Source organism: Ursus arctos, chromosome X, assembly GCF_023065955.2.
Source record: "Ursus arctos isolate Adak ecotype North America chromosome X, UrsArc2.0, whole genome shotgun sequence".
Classification (NCBI taxonomy): domain Eukaryota; kingdom Metazoa; phylum Chordata; class Mammalia; order Carnivora; family Ursidae; genus Ursus; species Ursus arctos.
Window position 1 is genome coordinate 11,163,576 of NC_079873.1, and position 19,324 is coordinate 11,182,899.

General features: G+C 38.1%; 1 protein-coding gene across 2 annotated transcripts in view; it reads left to right on the forward strand.

Annotated features, from left to right (window-relative positions):
- Window positions 1-19,324, forward strand: part of MOSPD2 (motile sperm domain containing 2) — a 50,280-nt gene that overhangs the window by 638 nt on the left and 30,318 nt on the right. For both annotated transcript variants that reach the window (XM_026478101.4, XM_026478100.4), the window contains exons 3-4: window positions 15,970-16,125; window positions 17,796-17,882. In XM_026478101.4, the coding sequence (XP_026333886.1) occupies window positions 15,970-16,125; window positions 17,796-17,882 (243 nt within the window). The remainder of the gene's footprint in view (window positions 1-15,969; window positions 16,126-17,795; window positions 17,883-19,324) is intronic.

Sequence of the window (19,324 nt, forward strand, 5' to 3'; positions counted from 1 at the left end):
ACCCTCACAGTGATGATGCCCTGCACGTTCCAAGGTTTTCTTCTCCATAACACGCCATGCACTTTGCTCCAAGTGGACAGGTGATACGCCCATTGCTTCCTAAAGGGTTAAAGTAAGTTGGAAATTGGTGAGTTTCTAGCATCTCGAGTTTGTGGAACTTGCAGGACACTTTCAAGGCCCACGGCACAGGTGACACTGTCCAGTGCACGGTTTCGCTGCTGACAACAATAGAGAAAAAAAATCTGGAAACCGCCATAATGCTATTCACGTGTACTTAATTGGGGATACAAATTCCTTGGCTATTTTGCCTAAATTCCCCTTCATACATCCCAGTATGCTACCCACGGAGTAGGCCTCCCAGGGCTGGATCAAGTTCTCTTTCATCCCACATTCTACCTAGCCAAAGTACCTGTGAGTCCAGAATTGATTTATTTGTTGAACATTATGTGTTCATATGGTTGAACAGATGTCCCAGATACTTGAAACTGATTATTTAATGCTTGTACAGTAATTTTTAAAAACCTGCAGGATAATTTATTATAAATATGAAATATTGAATCCTGACCCTGCCACTTAATAGCTTAGTTGTCTTTTCTAAGCCCCTGTTTCCTTATCTGTGTAATATGAATAATAAGGTTAGGAGGATTAACTGAAAAAAACATAGATCAAACTGTCTAACATGGGGTTAACCTATTGTAGGCTCTCAACGAGTATTTTGTTTCAAGTCGTTTTGGTTGCTGTGGAAGGGGTTAAGCTTCTGCATCTTGACTTTAGTGCTCAGCAGAGGTTCTCTGCGACTTTAGACTGCCCTAGATTAAATGTCAGTGATGACCTAGAACAAATAAGGAAATGTGTTCCAAATAACCTGGTCAGTAAATCTTTTCATCCTCCCTGTCAATTTTCTTCACATCCCGAACTTTGCACTAGAGAGTTGCAAAAGCACTTGATTCACTTTTAGCCCAGAGATCTCATTTAAATGATATAACTGGTTTTAGTAAAAAGATAATTCTAAAATTGCTTCATATGGAAATGTAATTCTTATAGTTACATGGTTTGTAGTGTTTTAAGAAGTAACCCAGAACTTGACCTAATGGGCTAGTGTCTCCCCAATAGTCAGGTACTTATGCCCAATGGAGGAAGCAGGATATGTGTGTGTGTGTGTGTGTGTGTGTGTGTGTGTATATATGTGTGTATGTGTATAGTCAGACAAGTTTAGCAATAGGTAAGATCATAAAAGTTATCTTGGTCCAGCCTTCTCATTTTTAAAATGAAGAAAGTAAGATGTAGAGAGATTAAGTGATTTACTCCAAATCCTTGGTGTTAATGGCTAGGCCTGGGCTGGTTTTCTGAATTTCACTACAGTGAAAATCTTTTGGCAACACCATCATGTTGAATTAGATCATGTCACTCCCCAGCTTGAAATTCTTCAATACATTCCCACTGTGTTCAGAATAAATATCTCAGTTCTTTATGGTGGCCTACAATGCAAGGCCATGCATGCTGTAGCTCTTGCCCACCCTTCCATCCTAATTCGTACCTACTTTCTTCGCTTAGTACAGATTTCACCACTTCCCACAGTGAGAAACATACCACACATGCACACATAACTGGAGCAAAAGTTCCTTAAAGAATACTTATTCTTAAAACCTATGACTCCCTGTTCCATGACCCACAAAATTGACATCACATCCTACATGACCTACAGTTTGAAAAACATAACCAGCCACACTGCTTCTTTTATGTTGTTCAAACAGACTGTATCTGTTTTTATCTTGGGACCTTTCCACTTCTCTTTGTTTGGAAGGCTCTTGCCCAGATAATGTGGACAGCTAGGTCCTTTTTTTCTTTTCCATCTTGGTTTAAATGTATCTGAGAGGCCTTTGCTGATTACTAAATAGCCTCTGTCTTGTCTTGTTTTATTTTGTCTCCAGCTTTTAACCATAACCTGTAATTATTGTGTTCATTTGTTTACTTGCTTATTGTTCATTCCTCCAGTAGAATGTGTGTGGGTCTGGGGCAACCTGTAGACATTGAGGGCAGGGACTGACTCACCTCTGTATACCTAGCACAGTTTTCAATAGATACTCAATATAGCAATGCTTAAATATATACGTAGGGAGATTAATCCAAGTCTGCGTTATGAGTTGTCCTAACTGGCTCCCTGCCCCACCCCCCCTCAAAGTCTGGCAAAGAGTAGCCCTCACAATATGTTTCATGAAGACGAGCATTATTTCAAAGTAAAGCATTCTATGGCATTAACTTTAGGGAGGGTTGTGTCCTTAAATATTCACACTTGGGTTACATGTGAAATGTGTGTGAGCGGGAGGGTTGTGTCCTTAAATATTCACACTTGGGTTACATGTGAAATGTGTGTGAGTGGGTTATCTGCACAGCTGTTATAAATACTAATGTAATTAATTTAAAGACTTGCACAGGAAAGGAAAATAAAAACCTGCAAAGACTTTCTACCTTTAAAGTTTGAGTTGTTTCCTGAGATACTGCATCAGGTAAATGTAAAGTAGGAAAGTGGTAAAAAGGGGTTTTTGATCTGCCTGTGTCCACCCTTTCAAGTTTACTTTTTAGAAATTAACTCGAGTGCTTAGAGAACCTTCACTTTTCCTCTTTCATTTCACCCTTTCTATTGTCGCTAACAATGTTATGTTTCAGAAGAAGCTTAAGGCTGACTTAAGCAAACAAATGTGATGTTTTTCTTAAAGGAAAATATTATCTGCAAATATGTCACTTTAACACTGGCTGTACTCCAAAAACTCTTTTGGAAGTAGGTTCTTGGGAATTCCAAGCACATTTTTGTTTCCATAGAAATTAAGTTACCAATTATGGATAGATTTGTAGCTGTCAGAAAGAATAAAAGTTCATTACTGTTTTATGCATTACAAGTGGTCCTTTTTTTCCTCATTGTTTCTGTGAAAAATTCCATGCTGAGTCTCAAATGAGAAACATTTCCCGTTCTCTCTTCCTCCTTCTGGTGGCCAAGGCAAAAGACTACTCCCTTGTGACAGTAATTTATTTGGTTCCTCAAATAGTCATTATGTGCTTAATTCTGGGAAGCAGTGTGTCCGTATTAGAGAAAGAACTGAAGAAGGATAGAGCCCCTTCCTGAACTACTACAGTCTAGTAGAGGCATTAAAACAGGGCTATTAGTATTCAGGCAAATTGTATCAAGAGGAATAAGAGTTCTAGAATCATTTCTGTAGAAGTCAAAGACAAGGAAAAAAATCACGTGGTTAAGGTGATTGGATTAGCACCAAGGGAGAAAAAGACTTCATAGAAAAGGTGGAAACTTTGGAAAGATTTTTTTCACTTTTTTCATGTTTTTTAATGCAGTCAAAACTACCCATTCCTTTGTGGTTTCTTTCATTGCCGTTAAGTTAAATAATTTCCTCTCATCCGATAATTTCCTAGTCCTTTAATTTTTGCTTTGTCTTGGCTTATTATTTTTTACAACTTGAAATATTTTTTAAGTACAACTTGTATGAAACATGAATAAAGTGAACACTCATGTACTTGCCACTGCCATTCAGGGGCAGTGGTGTGTCCTACGTTTGGTGTTACTCATTCTCTTGCTTTTCATTAGCTTTACCACCTGATATGTTCTTCACCAGTACTTTATTAAGTTTAGCTGTTTTTGAACTTCAAATAAAAGCTGAATGTATTTTTCCATGACTTGATTCTGTTACTCAGAGTCACTCGTATTGTCAAACATAGGTGTAACTGATTGCTTTTGATAGCTGCGTAGTAGTGCATGGAATGTAAATATCAGTTGATGGATTTGGGATCGTTTCTAGGCTTTGCTATTATGTGTAGTGCTGCTGCAGACTTTTTTAAACATGTCTGGTGCCTAGACTTTCTCTGGGGCAGTGGTTCTCAAAGTTGGTCTAGGAACTGTAGTTCCTTGAGACCATTTCAAGGAGCTTGAGAGGTCAAAACAATTTTTATAATAACACCAAAGCATCATTTTCCTTTTTCACTGTCATTCTCTCACAAGCATACAGTGGCATTTTCCAGAGGTCACATGGCATGTGGTGATGTTGCTCTGACAGCTGATAGAATATGTGCTTGTGTGTTCTCATGTTTAAACTTTCCTCAGTTCTGATACCTAATAAAATAACTACTTACTGGTAAATATAACTCATATAAACAAAAAAGCTCTTTGGAGTCCTCAGGTAGTTTTAAGAGTGTAAAAGGGATCCTGAGACCAAGAAATTTGAGGATCGCTGCTCTAGGGTTTGCACCCGACAGTGAAATGTGTGGGTCATCGATGAGGCACATGTTCAACTTTACTAGGTAATGCCAAACTAGTTCCCAAAGTGATTATACCAGTTTTTATTTTAACCAGCAGTTTGTGAGTGTCCTTGTTTTTCCACACTCTAAAACTTGGTGGTGGCGGTGTTTTGTTGTTGTCTTTTTAATTTTTGCCCATCTGATTTAAGGTGTAGGGATATCTCATTGTGGTTTTAACTTGCATTGTTTTGAGTCCCAGCAAGATTGAGCATTTCTTCATATCTTTATGTACCATTTGGTTTCTGCTTCCATGAAAATCACTTCTTCGGGCTCTTGGCCTGTTGTTCCTCCGTATAAGTTAAAGAATCAGCTTATCATGTTTCTGCAAAAAACCAACTGTTGTTGGGATTTTGAATGGAATTGTGTTAAATCAGAGGACCAATTCTGGGAGGCTTGACATCATCAGGGTTGTGTCTTCCTAACCAGACACCTGGTATATCTTTGCTAAACTTTACCTTATTGGAAGATTTATAATTTTCTCCATAAAAGTTAACTCACTTTTGTTACATTCATTCCCGGGTACTTACATGGGGTTTTGTGTGTGTGTGTGTGTGTGTGTGTGTGTGTGGTTTAAATGGTATCTCTTAAGAATTTTCTGATTGTGGTTAACAGAAAGTACATTTGACTTTTTTTTTACGTTAATATTGAATTCAAAAACCTTACCACCTCTTATTAATTTTGATAATTTATCTTTAGATTAGTTTTGAATTTCTGTGTAGACAATGATATCACCTTGAAATAATGACAGTTTTCTTTCTAAATTCCCAATTCTTACGACTTTAAATGCTTTTACTTTACACTGGCTGGACTTCAGAACACTGTTCAATTGAAGCAGTGAGAAAAGCCTACTTGTCTTGTTCCTGATCTTAGAAAGATAGCCTCAAACATGTCACCATCAAGTATGATCTCTGTAGATATCCTTTATGAAAATGAAGAAGTTTCCTTCTACTTCTGGTTTGTTAGGTTGGGTTTTTGTTTGCTTTGTTCCCAGCACGACTGATGGTTGAATTTTACTAAATGCATTTTCTTCATCTATTGAACACATTTATTGTATCTGATGAGATGTTCACTTGTTTTTTCTTTTTTAATCTGTTAATATGGTAGATTCTATTAATCACGTTTTTAAAATACATTGCTGTATTCAGTTAACTGACATTTTGTTTAGGAGTTGTACATCTATATTCATAAATTAGCCTGTAATTTTCCTTTCTTACATTTTTCTTGTGCAATTTTGACATCAAGATCACGTAGGCTTCATAAAACGAGTTAGGAGCATTTCCTCTTTTCTACTCCCTGAAAAACGTAGTCATTGTGTAGTTATAACCTCATTCTCCATATTCACCCCTCCCCCATTTATTATTGTTTTATATGTTAGTGTTTGTCTACTTACCATATACTTACTAATATCTTTATTTACCATCCCTTCTTCAGTTTCACATCTTGCATCTGGGATCATTATTGTTTCATCTTAAGTATAACCTTTAGATTATTCTTTAATGTCTTTCTTTTGTCTTCCTTTTTTTCCCCCCATTAAGCAATTAACCTTGAAGAGTGCCTTCATTTTATTAGGCTGAAGGAGACAAAGTGATTAGAGAAGTAGAAGAACCAGGATGATCTCTGAGAGAATTTCAAGGACAGGATGATTAGCAGTGACTAGAAGAAACCTCTGTAGGTAAAGGGTACATAAAACAGGGATTGTCCTTAATCAACTGCCCTCTCTGGAGAGGAAGAGTAGAAGGAAAATGACATTTAAAGTGTAACTACACTATTGAATGTTTTACATAAGCTCTCTAGATTATAAACCACCCAAGGGATCCACTCAGGCTTTATTCATCTTTGCATCTGCAATACCTAGCTCCATTTTGAACTAGCATAACGTGGGAGATCATAAATTAGTCCTCAAAGCTAATGAGTTGTTATCCTCCAGTAGTGGAAGCCTTTAAAAGATAGGTAGACAGACACTTGCATTTTCTTAAATTTTGTTCCATCTTTAACATTCTCACAGTTAACCTTTTAAAGTTGTCATGATCAGAGCAAGAGGAAAAGATTTTAAGAGTCTATCAATTTTTGTCCTTATTTTACATATCGAAATACCAAGCCTCTGTCGTAGAGAATATAAGATTATAACTTTTTTATATTTTATTTGATTTTATTTTTTATTTAAATTCAATTAATTAACATATAGTATATTATTAGTTTCAGAGGTAGAGATTAGTGATTCGCCAGTCTTATATAACACCCAGCGCTCATTGCATCACATGCCCTCCTTAATGTCCATCACCCAGTTACCCCATCCCCCCACCCACCTCCCTCCAGCAACCCTCAGTTTCTTTCCTATGATTAAGAGTCTCCTATGGTTTGTCTCCCGCTCTGATTTTTTTTCTTGTTTTATTTTTCCCTCCCTTCCCCTATGATCCTTTGTTTTGTTTCTTAAATTCCGTATATGAGTGAGTTCATATGATCATTGCCTTTCTCTGATTGACTTATTTCGCTTAGCATAATACCCTCTAGTTCCATCTAGACATTGCAAATGCTAAGATTTCATGTTTTTTTTTGATGTCTGTATATATTGATTGTGTATATATACCACATCTTCTTTATCCATTCATGTAAGATTGTAACTTTACATGGAGACTTGAGTGGTAAATTGGTGATGGGATAGAGGATTGGTAGACCTGCTGATTTGTGAATCTTATTCTCAGTAATGACTTTTATCAGTGCCTGGCAAATATTTTTTGACTTATCTCTTTAAGTTGTTGATACCTATTCTTCATATATGTTCATCCTGAATGTTAAGCGAAATATACAACTTTAAAGAGTCTGTTACTAGTATACTGTCATTTCTAGGATATCAACTTGTATTTAGTGAATTATTATTTGAATACACACAATGCAGTATTACTCAGCCATCAAAAAGAATGAACTCTTTCCATTTGCAACAGCGTGGTTGGAACTAGAGTGTATTATGCTAAGTGAAATAAGTCAGTGAAAGATAAATATCATATGATTTCACTCATACAGGGAATTTCAGAAACAAACAGATGGAGGCCCCGGGGTGGCTCAGTCAGTTAAGCATCTGCCTTCAGCTCAGGTCATAATCCCAGGATTCTGGGATCAAGTCCTGCATCAGACTCCCTGCTCCATGGGGAGCCTGCTTCTCCCTCTGCCTCTTTCTCTGTGTCTCATGAATAAATAAACAAAATCTTAAAAAGAAAAAAAACAGATGAACATAGGGGAAAGGAAGGGAAAATAAGATAAAAACAGAGAGGGAGGCAAACTATAAGAGACTCTTAACTATAGAGAACAAACAGGGTTGCTGGAGGGGAGGCAGGTGGGGGGGTGGGCTAAATGGGGGATGGGTGTTAAGGAGAGCACTTGTTGGGATGAGCACTGGGTATTATATGTAAGTGAAAAATCACTAAATTCTACTCCTGTCCTGAAACCAATACTACACTATATGTTAACTAACTTGAATTTAAGTTTAAAAAAAGAAGCATAATAAGATTTGAACATCATGAAGGAAAAAAAAAATTAGTCCCTAGTCATATCATAGTGAAAATGTGAAAACACCACAAAGAAAAAAAATCAAACCACCAAAAAGAAGAGACAGATTATCTACAAAGGAACAGAAATCAGACTGATACTTGATTTCTCCTCAGCAACAGTTAATGCCAGATAACAGTGAAATAATTTCCTGGAAGTGCCAAGGGAAATAACTGCCCATTTAGAATATTTAGTCAAAAATGAGGGTAAATTTTTTCAAATATGCAAAGTTCACTGTATCTAATAAAAAACTACTTGACTACTTCACAAATAAGTATACAGAACCCAGAAGGAGACAGAAAGATCAAGAAACAATGAAAAGCAAAGAAATAGGTAAGCAAATTAGTAAAGAAAAAATCTAAATGTTAATGTTAAAAAAAATTGTGACACTATTAGCAGGTAGAGAGATTGGAAGGACTTGTGTTATTTAGAAGGAGGGTAGAGATACTAACTGTAGATTTTGTTAGTAACATGTGAGTATTTCAAATAATGATAACCACTGAGATACAGAAATAAACTATTTAATTTCCAAGCCAGTGGAGGAATGAAAAGGTGAATGAAGAAAGCATCTCTCGGGGCGCCTGGGTGGCGCAGTCATTAAGCGTCTGCCTTCAGCTCAGGGCGTGATCCTGGCGTTATGGGATCGAGCCCCACGTCAGGCTCCTCTGCTATGAGTCTGCTTCTTCCTCTCCCACTCCCCGTGCTTGTGTTCCTTCTCTCGCTGGCTGTCTCTATCTCTGTCGAATAAATAAATAAATAAATAAAATCTTTAAAAAAAAAAAAAAACATCTCTCCAGCAGGAAGCAGGAAAGGAGAAAAAAAGCAGCATAGTAACCAGAAAACACAGAGTAAGACAGCTGGAATAATCCCAACTTTATCAAGGTACCATAAATATAGACAAATTTGTACTTATTAACGGAGCAGATTTTTAAAAATCTTAATTGCATTCTACCTAGAAGATACTAACCTAAATTAATGTAGAAAGGTTGAAGATAAGGAGATGGAAAAAAAGTGTACAAAACAAAGTGTCCTAACCAAAAGTAATACTGTGTTGGCTTTACTTTTGTTAGACAAAATATTTAGGGTGAAAAACATTAGTACATTTAAAAAGGGATTCTACTGTTGATTAATGGAACCCTGAAAAGGTATACCATTTAGAACTAACAACATAAGCATCTCACAGTATAGCCTTCACATATATAAAGCAAAAGCTCCCAGAATTATGAGAGAAATTCAATACACAAAACATGTTTAATGATTTTAACAAACCTCTTTCAGAAATATGCAGAGCAAGCAGGCAAGAGATCCTTAAAATTTTGTTTTGTTAAGTAAACCCTACCCCCAACATGGGGTTCAAACTCAGGACCCTGAGATGAAGAGTCTCATCCTCTACCGACTGAGCCGACCAGGTGCCCCAAGATTTTAGATTCTAACACAACAAACAAAGTTGGTCAAAGATATATATGTATGTGTATGTATGACTGTATAGTCCCTTCTGCTCAACAAATAGGGGATATGTATACTTTAGAAAATATATTTGTGCTCTTGGAGCTTTTGCAAACATTCACCACATATTAAGTCATAAAGGAAGTCTCAGAAATTCCAAAGCAGCTACATCATACCCATGTTTTCACACCATTGAGCAACTACATTAGAAGTCATAATCCCGGGTTTTGGCACCAAAAAACAAAAACAAAAACAAGTCAAACAGGTACTTAAATGTTAGGAAACTGAAATAACACACCTCTAAATAATCCACGGGTTAACAACTTCCCTGTATTGTGTGTAATTCTTAACACTGCTAAATAAGTCATGGGTTATAGAGGATATCACAATGGAAGTTACTAAGTAGTTAAAGCTGAACAACAGAATATCTATGGTCTTACATTCATTGATTTGAAAACAAGGCCTAAATAAAAATCAGCTATAGATTCAATTCAAGGAGCTACAAAATGAACATGAGTAAATACAGAGAAAGTAGAAGGAAACAAATAGGAGCAGATATTCACGATATAGGAAGGAAGATCAATACAATAAACATAAGCTGGTTGTTTGAAAGGACTAGTGAAACAGACAAGCCTAGGTTGACTGATTAAGAGCAAAGGGAAAATGCAAAGATGCGAGGAACAAAAAGCCGACGTAATTAAAGATGTGATAGAGATTTTTAAAATCATAAGAGAATACAGTCACCAGGTTTATCACAGTAAGTTATAAAACTTACATTAAGTGGAAAACTTTATGGAGAAGAGAAAAATCATCTCACATTGTCTCAATGAGAAGTAAAAAGTCTAACTGGATCAATGACCATTAAAGAGACTGAGTCGGCAGCCATAGCTCCCTACCACTGTCCCCGTTGCAGAGAGATGTGCACATAAATAAGGCCCAAGCAGTTGGCTAGTCCCAGGAACACAAAGATGATAATCAGAAAATGCAGCAGAGGAATTTACCACATTAGCAACGTGCTTCTCAATGACATTTCTGAATAGGTCCGATTCAACAATCAAAACCACAAAGAAAGGTCAACATCGAGAAATCTTTCATCTCATGTGCCTCTTCTGTCCCTTCTCTTTTCTCTTTAGCTAACCATATTTGTTTTCTTTTTCTTTTTTCTATACTTACTTGAGCAAATAGAAATACATATGCATTAACAAAATTAAATGAGGAAAAGCTTTTATTTCAACAAAGACAGACACCACACTGGCTATAATTCAGCTTCGTGTAAAACAAACAAAACTTCACGCAAACAAGGAAAACTTTCTTTGCTCTAAGAGAGTATCTTCTAAAAACCTACAACAAATGTTATGTTTCATTGTGAAACTTCAAAATAACTCCCATAAAGTTAAGGGAAAGACAGTGATCTCCACTATTGTTTCTAAAATTCTGCAGTGTATAAAATAACCTAGTTACCAGTACGGCAAAGAAAATAAGAGGAATAGAGTTTGCCACTCTTGTTATCATTGGCTCATGTAGCAACACAGATATCTATAAAGTGCGTCATAATCTAATAGAAGAAATTTGCAGCAGTTTTTCTTTTATCAAGAAAATTGTGTTACTAAAGAACACTGAAAGACCTGGATAAATAAATGGAGGTCTATATCATCTAAAATAAAAAGCACCTCCCCTCTCTACAGAAACTCATAGGTCAGCAAAGTTTTCTTTTTGTACAGCCCTCGCACTAAGAATGGTTTTTATATTTTTAAAGGATTACTTAAAAAAAAACAACAACGCCAGCCATCTGTGGCCTTCAAGGTCTAAAATTTTTAGATATTTACCATCTAACCCTTTACAGAAAGTTTTCCAACACCTGTAATAGACCAGTGGTTCTCAAAGTGTGATCCCTGGACCAACAGCAGTCAGCATCCTGTAGGAACTTTTTACAAATGCAGACTCTTGGTTCCCGTCCATGAATTAAGCACTCTGGGAGTGGGGTCCAGTAATCCCCTTTTAAACAAGCCATCCTGGTGATTGACAGGTGCTGAAGTTTTGAGAATCACTGCTATAGGCTAGTGGCTTAATCCCATCTTAAAAGAGCACCTGCCTCTCAGTCTTTCACCAGATGACTTCACAGGAAAGTGGGGGTTTAGGGTAGGTTGTGGCCTACTAACATTCCCTTAAGGTTGTCCTTTAGGGAATATTTTGTTATTTTAGCCTGATGATTCCCATTGTTGACAGTAACACAGTCCAGCCAATAGAAATGGTCCAGCCAGTACAGATGATCTTCCAGGGCCCTGACAGGACTTTAGGTGGATCAGTGCTCAAATCCTGGAGAAATGAGAGTGTTTAGGAGGTTTCAAATTACTATAATGTTTGACAGTTGTATATTTGCTGCTTTTGAACATCATTATGTTGTCTAGTTAAGAACTGTTCTCTAGTTTTCATTATCAGAATACTTTTGTATTTTTTCCAACCTTTATCTGAATTTTAGGCACATTTATAATAACTGCAGTATACTTCTAAGATTTTCTCAACTGATTAATAGGTCAATTAGAATTTAATCTTATATTCATAGATAGCATTCTACCCTACGTTAATGAAAATTCATTTATATAGTATTTAAAATTTTCAGAATGTTCTTGATCTTCATAAGACTGTGGGTAGGCAGACCTTATCTCCATTTTACAGAGAAGAAAATCAGGCCTAGCATGACTTGCTCAGTCTCTATACATAGTTATTAGCATGGGTCTTTTGATTCCATCACTCTGCGCCATATCCTGAATCTGGCTAGATGTTTTTTCATATTCGTTACCTTTAAAATCCAGTTCTGACCTGTTGGTAATTTCACCAGCTGACAAGTACAAGGGAGAAAAAGAAAATAATGAAATTCACCATTTTACAAGTAAAAACTGTATTTATCCTGCAAAACTTAAAAAAAATTTTGGAGTGTATATGTGAGAGACAGTATGAAAGGGTATATGAGTGAGTGAGGGTGTATGTGTGTGTGTGTGTGTGTGTGTGTGTTTACACACAGAAGAGAAAGAGATGAAAAGCTGAGAGAGAGAAGTCATATTTACCCTGAAACATTTAGTACTGTGTCTGAGAGCCGAATCTCCAGTGCCATTTATCTTTAGTTCTTTCTCTGCCAAATTCTGAACTTCAGTATAGTTTGGTGGTGATACACTATGTGAGTATAGGACCAATCTACACAGCAAAATTCATATAAGAGATAAATAGTGGAAAGAGACAGTGAACCATAGGTGAACCATTAAAGTTTCTTACAAAGGAGTGGCCAAAATGAGCTTTGAGCTATTTGGAAGAACTGCAGAGTTGAGGCTTAAAAACCCATTACTTGAGATTAATGTTGGTTTGCAATGAAGTTTTCACTGGTTTGCAGCAAGATGAAAGTAGTACGGTTAAGGTATTGAGAGAATATAGACATATACATGCATGTCCGTGTATACAACTGATCTCTTCCTCGTTTTTATGCTTTAATTATTGAGAAGTAAAGTCTTTCAAAATGATGTTGTGAGTAGGTGGGAGGGGGCAGAGGTGTACATGCGCAAATGTGTGTTTGGTAGCTTTAGTTACCTTTTGAGTGTACCTCTTTAGTTTATTCATATAACATCTGGATTTACCAGAGGACCGGGTGTCTGAACACCACCTCACACTTGAGGGCTGTGCTTGAAAACAGCAAATTGTGTTGTCATAAGCACCCTTATTGCACTTGGCCAAGCATTCCTCGCCATGAATGTTCAGTTGACTCTCTTTTTCTCTGTGTGTGTGTGTGTGTCTGTCTGTCTGTCTCTCTCTCTCTCCCCACCCCCGCCTTCTCCTACCCTCAGTCCTCCTCCCTGTCCTCTTCTGCCCCAACTTTCTTCATGCCTCCCTCCCTCCCCACCACCATACAGGACCTCCTCCCCAATCCTCTCCTTCCCTGTCTTTTCCCTGCTCTCTCTTTCCTTGTCTATGTGTATAGGGGTGAATGTTTAACAGGCATTTCATATATAAGTACATGTCCTGACAATAACAATAATTAGTCATTTTAATATAAATGGATATTTCTAATTTCAAAGACCTGCATCCCTAAAAGCTATCCAAAAGCAGTTCACTTTACATTTCGTGGTAACAGGCACCATCTCTTTATGGTATCCCTAGTGAAAATACCAGCAGTGGTTATAATGATAGTAACAACTATCATGGTTTATTCTTCTTACTATGGCTAATATTTATTGAGTTTTTACCACTTGCCATATATTGTTCTAGGTGAGTGGCTCCGAGTTTAGTGTTTGGATGCTGTGGGATGCCCAGGACTCTGCAAGGAGCCTCTGAGGTCAAAACTATTTTCATAATAATGCTAAGAAGCCCTTTGCCTTTTTTATCATGTTGACATATCATGATTACACAGAAGCCATGGGCAGAACTGCAGGCTTGTCAGCCCAAATCAAAGCTAGTGGTCATTATAGTCCTCACTGTGGCCACTCTCAGTTTAAAAAAGAAGAAGAAGAAGAAGAAGAAGAAGCCAATTTTATTTTAGAAAGCCCCTGATGAAGCAGTAAGTTTCACTAAACCTTGACCCTTTGTTACATGTCCTTTTAATGTTCTGTGTGACAAAATTGGGCAATACACATGAAACACTTCGGCATGTTTGAGTTGCCAGCTGAATTAGTCACATTTTTCGTGGCAAGTAAACTGTGGTTATTCAGACTTCGGCATTTGGCAGAAATTTTCTTGAAAATGAAGAAGTCAGCCTGTAACTTCAAGGACAACACTGTCTTGGTGGAGCGAAGAGGGCTGTGCGGTGGCCAGACTGGAAGGTGCTTCTTCAGGGGACAGGTGCTCTCAGGGGCCCTCCTGATGTGAAACAGTATCAACTCTTTTATACCCAACTCATGTTTATAAATTAAAGAAAATTTGTACTTTGAATACTGATGAATTTTTGAGTAACAGAGCCAAAAAACATTTCCCAGGGTTTACCTACTATAGAATCAGTCATCATATAGATTAGAAAAAGAGAGCCCAGATATCCAAGGTAACACTGTACAAATGCATGATTCATGGTCTAATCTTATATTTTATAGTGCTTTAAACTGCCAAGTACTTTCATATATGTATTTTCATCTGATCTTCACACAACCCTGTGATTATCTAAAGCAGTTTAAAGATAAGGAAATGGAGACTCAATGAAGAATATTTGTACTTTATATTTTCCTGCCCTTTTGGCTGCTATCTCTGATGGCTTGAAATAAGGTGGAGGAAGTAGAGAGGAGGTAGAATCTATAAAACTTGGCATCTAACTAGATGCAAAAAAAAAATGGTGATGAAGGAGCCAGAGAATTTTCTGAAGTTCCCACTTGGGCCCCTGGGAGGGTACCATTAACTGAGAAAATAAAAATAGAGAAGGAGCAGATTCAGTTATTCTGAAGGCCTTTTCTTTGGCAGTAGTATAACCTGCTTTGAAGGAGTCCTAAAACCTATAGACTGTGCTCTCACACACAGTCTCTATATGGGAAGTTAGGGCACATATGCCATAACTCTGATTAAAGGGAAAACATGCTAAGTGCCTTAAGAAAGGCATAGTTTAAGTCCTGTAGCTGTTCACAGGAGGAAAGGAATTCCTTCTGGGCTCAGGGAAGTTTTGTGGAAGAGGAAGCATTGGAAAGGAGTCTTGCAGAATGGTAGAATCTGGACATGCAGAGGTGGTTGTGAGGAGTCCAAGTTCAGTTACAGAAAAATAGAGCAAGATGCAGAAGGAGGAATATCAAGTACCATAGTTTGTGTGTAAGCAGATAAGAAATTATTTTGGAAACAGTTATTCCAATAAGTTACGGGAAATGTTGACTGCTACACACGTGGTCAGTTTTCTATTTTGTATTTCATTTTTTAAAAATGACATTGCCAGGGGCACCTGGGTGGCGCAGTCAGTTGAGCGTCCGACTCTTGGTTTTGGCTCAGGTTGTGATCTCAGTCAGCGTTGTGAGATTGAGCACTGTGTTGGGCTCTGCACTCAGCGCAGAGTCTGCTTAAGACTCTCTCTGTCCCTCCCCCCAAAATAAAAAAATATAAATCTTAAAAAAATAATAAAAATGATATTGCCAAACAAATGTCTTCTTAAGTACAACTTACTTTACATATAAAACTTCATTCTTTCATTGACCAGGGTAAGGATTTCAAGTTCAGGCAACATAATCTTCCTAGATGTTGGTTTATAGTTATAGAGATGGTCATGCAAAATATTTTACTATGGTCTTGGGGCGCCTGGGTGGCTCAGGTGGTTAAGTGTCTACCTTTGGCTCAGGTCGTGATCTCTGGGTCCTGGGATCAAGTCCCACGTCGTAGGACTCCTAGGTCAGCAGGGAGTCTGCTTTTCCCTCTCCCTCTGCTCCTCGCCCCTGCTAGTGCTCTCTCTGTCTCTTTCTTTCAAATGAATAAATAAAAATCTTTTAAAAAAATATTTTACTGTGTTTTTTTTAATTCTATGGCTTATTTAAAGTAAGCTCGCCATCCTTGGATAACTTTATTCTCCTCTCAATTAGAAATTCCATCAATCCTTTACATTGCATTTTCTTCTGAGCTGCATCCTTCAAGTAGCTATCTTCTGTAGCTGAGCTTTGTCTTGTCTCTCTTTTTTCTCCCAGCATTTGTGTTAAATTTATCTGACTTGGCTATTTATTACTGTTTTCTCCCCAGATAAGCCAGATAAATATGATCCACGTGATGTTGAAAGGCTACAACAAGATGATAACTGGGTTGAAAGTTACTTACTTTGGAGACATAGTATTGTCGATGAAACGCTGAAGATGCTTGATGAGAGTTTTCAGTGGAGGAAAGAGATGTCTGTCAACGGTAAGGCGTTCAGTTTAACCTTGACAATATAATGTCCCCTGCATAAATGTTAGTTTTACATTTATCAAATAGTGTATTTGCAAATACTCTTGGTAATCATCCTAAACACCAAAATACAATGTTTTCTAAAAACCCACTAACACTTTGAAAGGAGCGTCTTACTAATGTCTTAAAAGTAGTATCGTTCATAGGGAAATCAGATCACCAGGGTGCAGAATTACATTCAGATTCTTTCACTCAGCAGAGTCTCTTAATCTGTGCTTGCTTAGTTCAGTACTATTGAACAATAGCAAGACAGCATCGTCACTACTAGGCCTACAGATACGGAGGAATTATTGTTTTCCAGTTTCGTTTTGTTTTTCAGTTGTTGCCTTATGTCTTTATCCCCAGAGTTCCTTGTGCTAATAGGTGCCCCCTGTAGCATTACTAAATAATTGCGGGGGTCCCTAAAAAAGCAGGCTTATCCCCATGGATGCCTGTGGCAGCCTTTGCTTAACTTACTGATTTCAAGACCCAATTCTAGATTGACATTTTCCCCCAAAATGGGAGTTTTAAATCTTGGAAGGGTTTTTTGTTGTTGTTTTTTTTTAACAGTCTTCAAGTATATGAAGAACCCTTGACAGGAAAGGTTACCCATTATCTCTCTTCTAAAAATTTAACAGGAGGAATCTGGCATAACTACTGGTTTTGATGAGGTACAAAGAAGGATTCCTTGACCTCGAGGGTTACAAACTCTGGAGTGAATGAGTCTAGAGACTAAGGACAAAAAAGTCAACAAATAAATCCAGAGCAGATACTCTCCCCAGTCTTCATACTTGTAGAAAGAATCTATGAAAAGGGGAGTATTTAAGAAATAAATTCATTGGAAATGTAAAAACTATAGATCATTTCAACAAACTGAAGGATTTATTAATCAAGTAAAGAAATATAAATCCTTTAAGTACAGAATGAACTTTTAAGCTCAACAGTTTTTTTTTCTTATATGAGATTGCTAGTTTCCAGTGACACATGGCCGAGATACAGTAAAAGGGTGGTGCAGAAAGGTAAAGAATCTTTGAAAGTTCCCAGGGAACTACTGGTGAATGAAACAAAAGCCTTGGCATTTGCTGCCTTGCTGTGTCCTCACTAGAGACTGGACAGATTTTGTTTTGTTCCTTCTCCTAAAGGATCTAGCTTTTTTTTTTTGAAGTATTTTCCACTTGTCCCAAGATTATAAAATGAGTTAGACTCCACTGGATATCAACCTTTGTAGAAAAATATTTTACTAGAGAAACGATAAGTGATTTTTAAATCAATCCTGAGGCTGTAATGTGGATATTTACTAGCATGTTATCTTGAAATTGTCCAATAGTGATAGTATTTATTGAAAGTTATTATGTGAAAGTTATTATGTGAAACACAACCAAAACGTGGAAATGTGTCCACGTGATAATGGCTGATGTGTCAAGGGGAATGGATTTTTTTCCCATTTCTCTCATCCATGTCTTTATGTAGTTTGTTTACCTAGTAAGAAACACCATTTTTTATTGCCAGAGGTTCTTTCCAGATATTTGAATAAGCTTATCTTTTTTAATATCAGGCCTACTATATAACATTAACCTTTACATTGTAAGTTTTCTTTTTAAAAGGCCCCTAAGTTACAATTACTCATCAGGTTTATCCTTTTTTAGACCTGACTGAATCCTCCATTCCCAGATGGTTATTGGAAATTGGTGGTATTTATCTCCATGGTTATGACAAAGAAGGCAACAAGTTGTGTAAGTATATTTAATTGATGTACTGGCTTTTCAAGGTTTTGAGATGCATTTATCTCAGCTGAATTAATAATAGGCAGAACCTTCTCCATATGTACCACACATCAAGTTTTCTACAGTTGGGGATCGTTAGGGCCATCTTGACGGAGTGTCAAACACTTCGTTGCATTACTGTTTGCACTGTGATAAAGTAGGTGGTAAAGGCAAATGCTACGTCCTGTAACACAGCCAAAATAATGTAATTCAGAGTCATTATCTTCTTTCTAACTTGCTGATACTAGAATTCAACCCAGTATTTCCATGGAAAATCTTTTCAACAGTTGCTAAGGGTTGCTAAATGGACTTTTCAAGATCGACATCTGTTCCTGTCATGTCCTTGTCCCTCCCGACCCCCCACCGGTCTTCTCCCCTTAGCTTCTTGTGAAATCTGTGATAGCAGGAGGACCAGGAACAACCATCCCTACCGTCTTGATGACTCCCTTATTATTCCTCTCTGTCCTTTGTCCAAAATCCAGCATGGTTTGTACCAAGGCTGTGACTGGGCACGAGTGTCAGAGCCCCATCCCAAGCGCTTGCTCGCCCGCCCCCTCTGCCCCTTGTGGTCCATTCCTGTTGTAACAGGATTCTCCTAGCATTTCCCCCCTGTCGCTGGCTCTCTTTCCCAGTCTTCGTTTCTCTTTGCTCTCATTCCCCCGTCCCTTACATGCGCTTCCCGGGCTTCATTCCTTTCTTGGCTGCTTTTACTTTCCAGCTGATACATTCCCTTTGGGTGATCTCAGGGACCTTGCCTCCCCACAAACAGCAGTGACCCCACTCAACCCCCAGGGAACATGCACCTATATACCCAGCTACCCACTTGACTGTGCCACTGGATGGATTGCCGGCCACCTTCAACACAAAAGCACAGCCGGGCCGCATCCCACCGCCTGCCCTCCTTGCGCACCACCCAGCTCACGCCACAGACTTTGGCCCTTCCCCCCTGCCACAGCTTCAGTGGAACCCCTTCCCCGTTTCCATCAGCACTTCTCAGTTCAGACCCTAACTGCTTTTCCAGGGCACAGCCTGTTGGGTTTCCTTCTCTGCCTCTTCCATTCTCCCCTCCGTGCTGCTGCCTCCAAGGAATGTCTTAAGTAGGAAAATCACACCTTAGCATTTGATTTGGAGTCTTTCCAGCCCAGCCCTTGTCTCCTGAGCTGCTCCTCTCAGCCCTGGCCACATTTTGCCCTAGCTGCCCTGCTCTGAGTGGTTTGTGGCACTCTGTCCATGCGCACGCTCCTGCCCCAACTTGCGCCGCCCTGGTGCCTCTGTCCAGGCTGCTTCTCCGCATGCGATGTTTGTTCTAGTGCTTCACAGAACCACTGGCTTGCTTTCTTATTAAGCACATGAAGAGTACTCTTAGGTTGTTACCAAATATTGTTTGTTCACCTTTATTCTCTTTTCCCTCT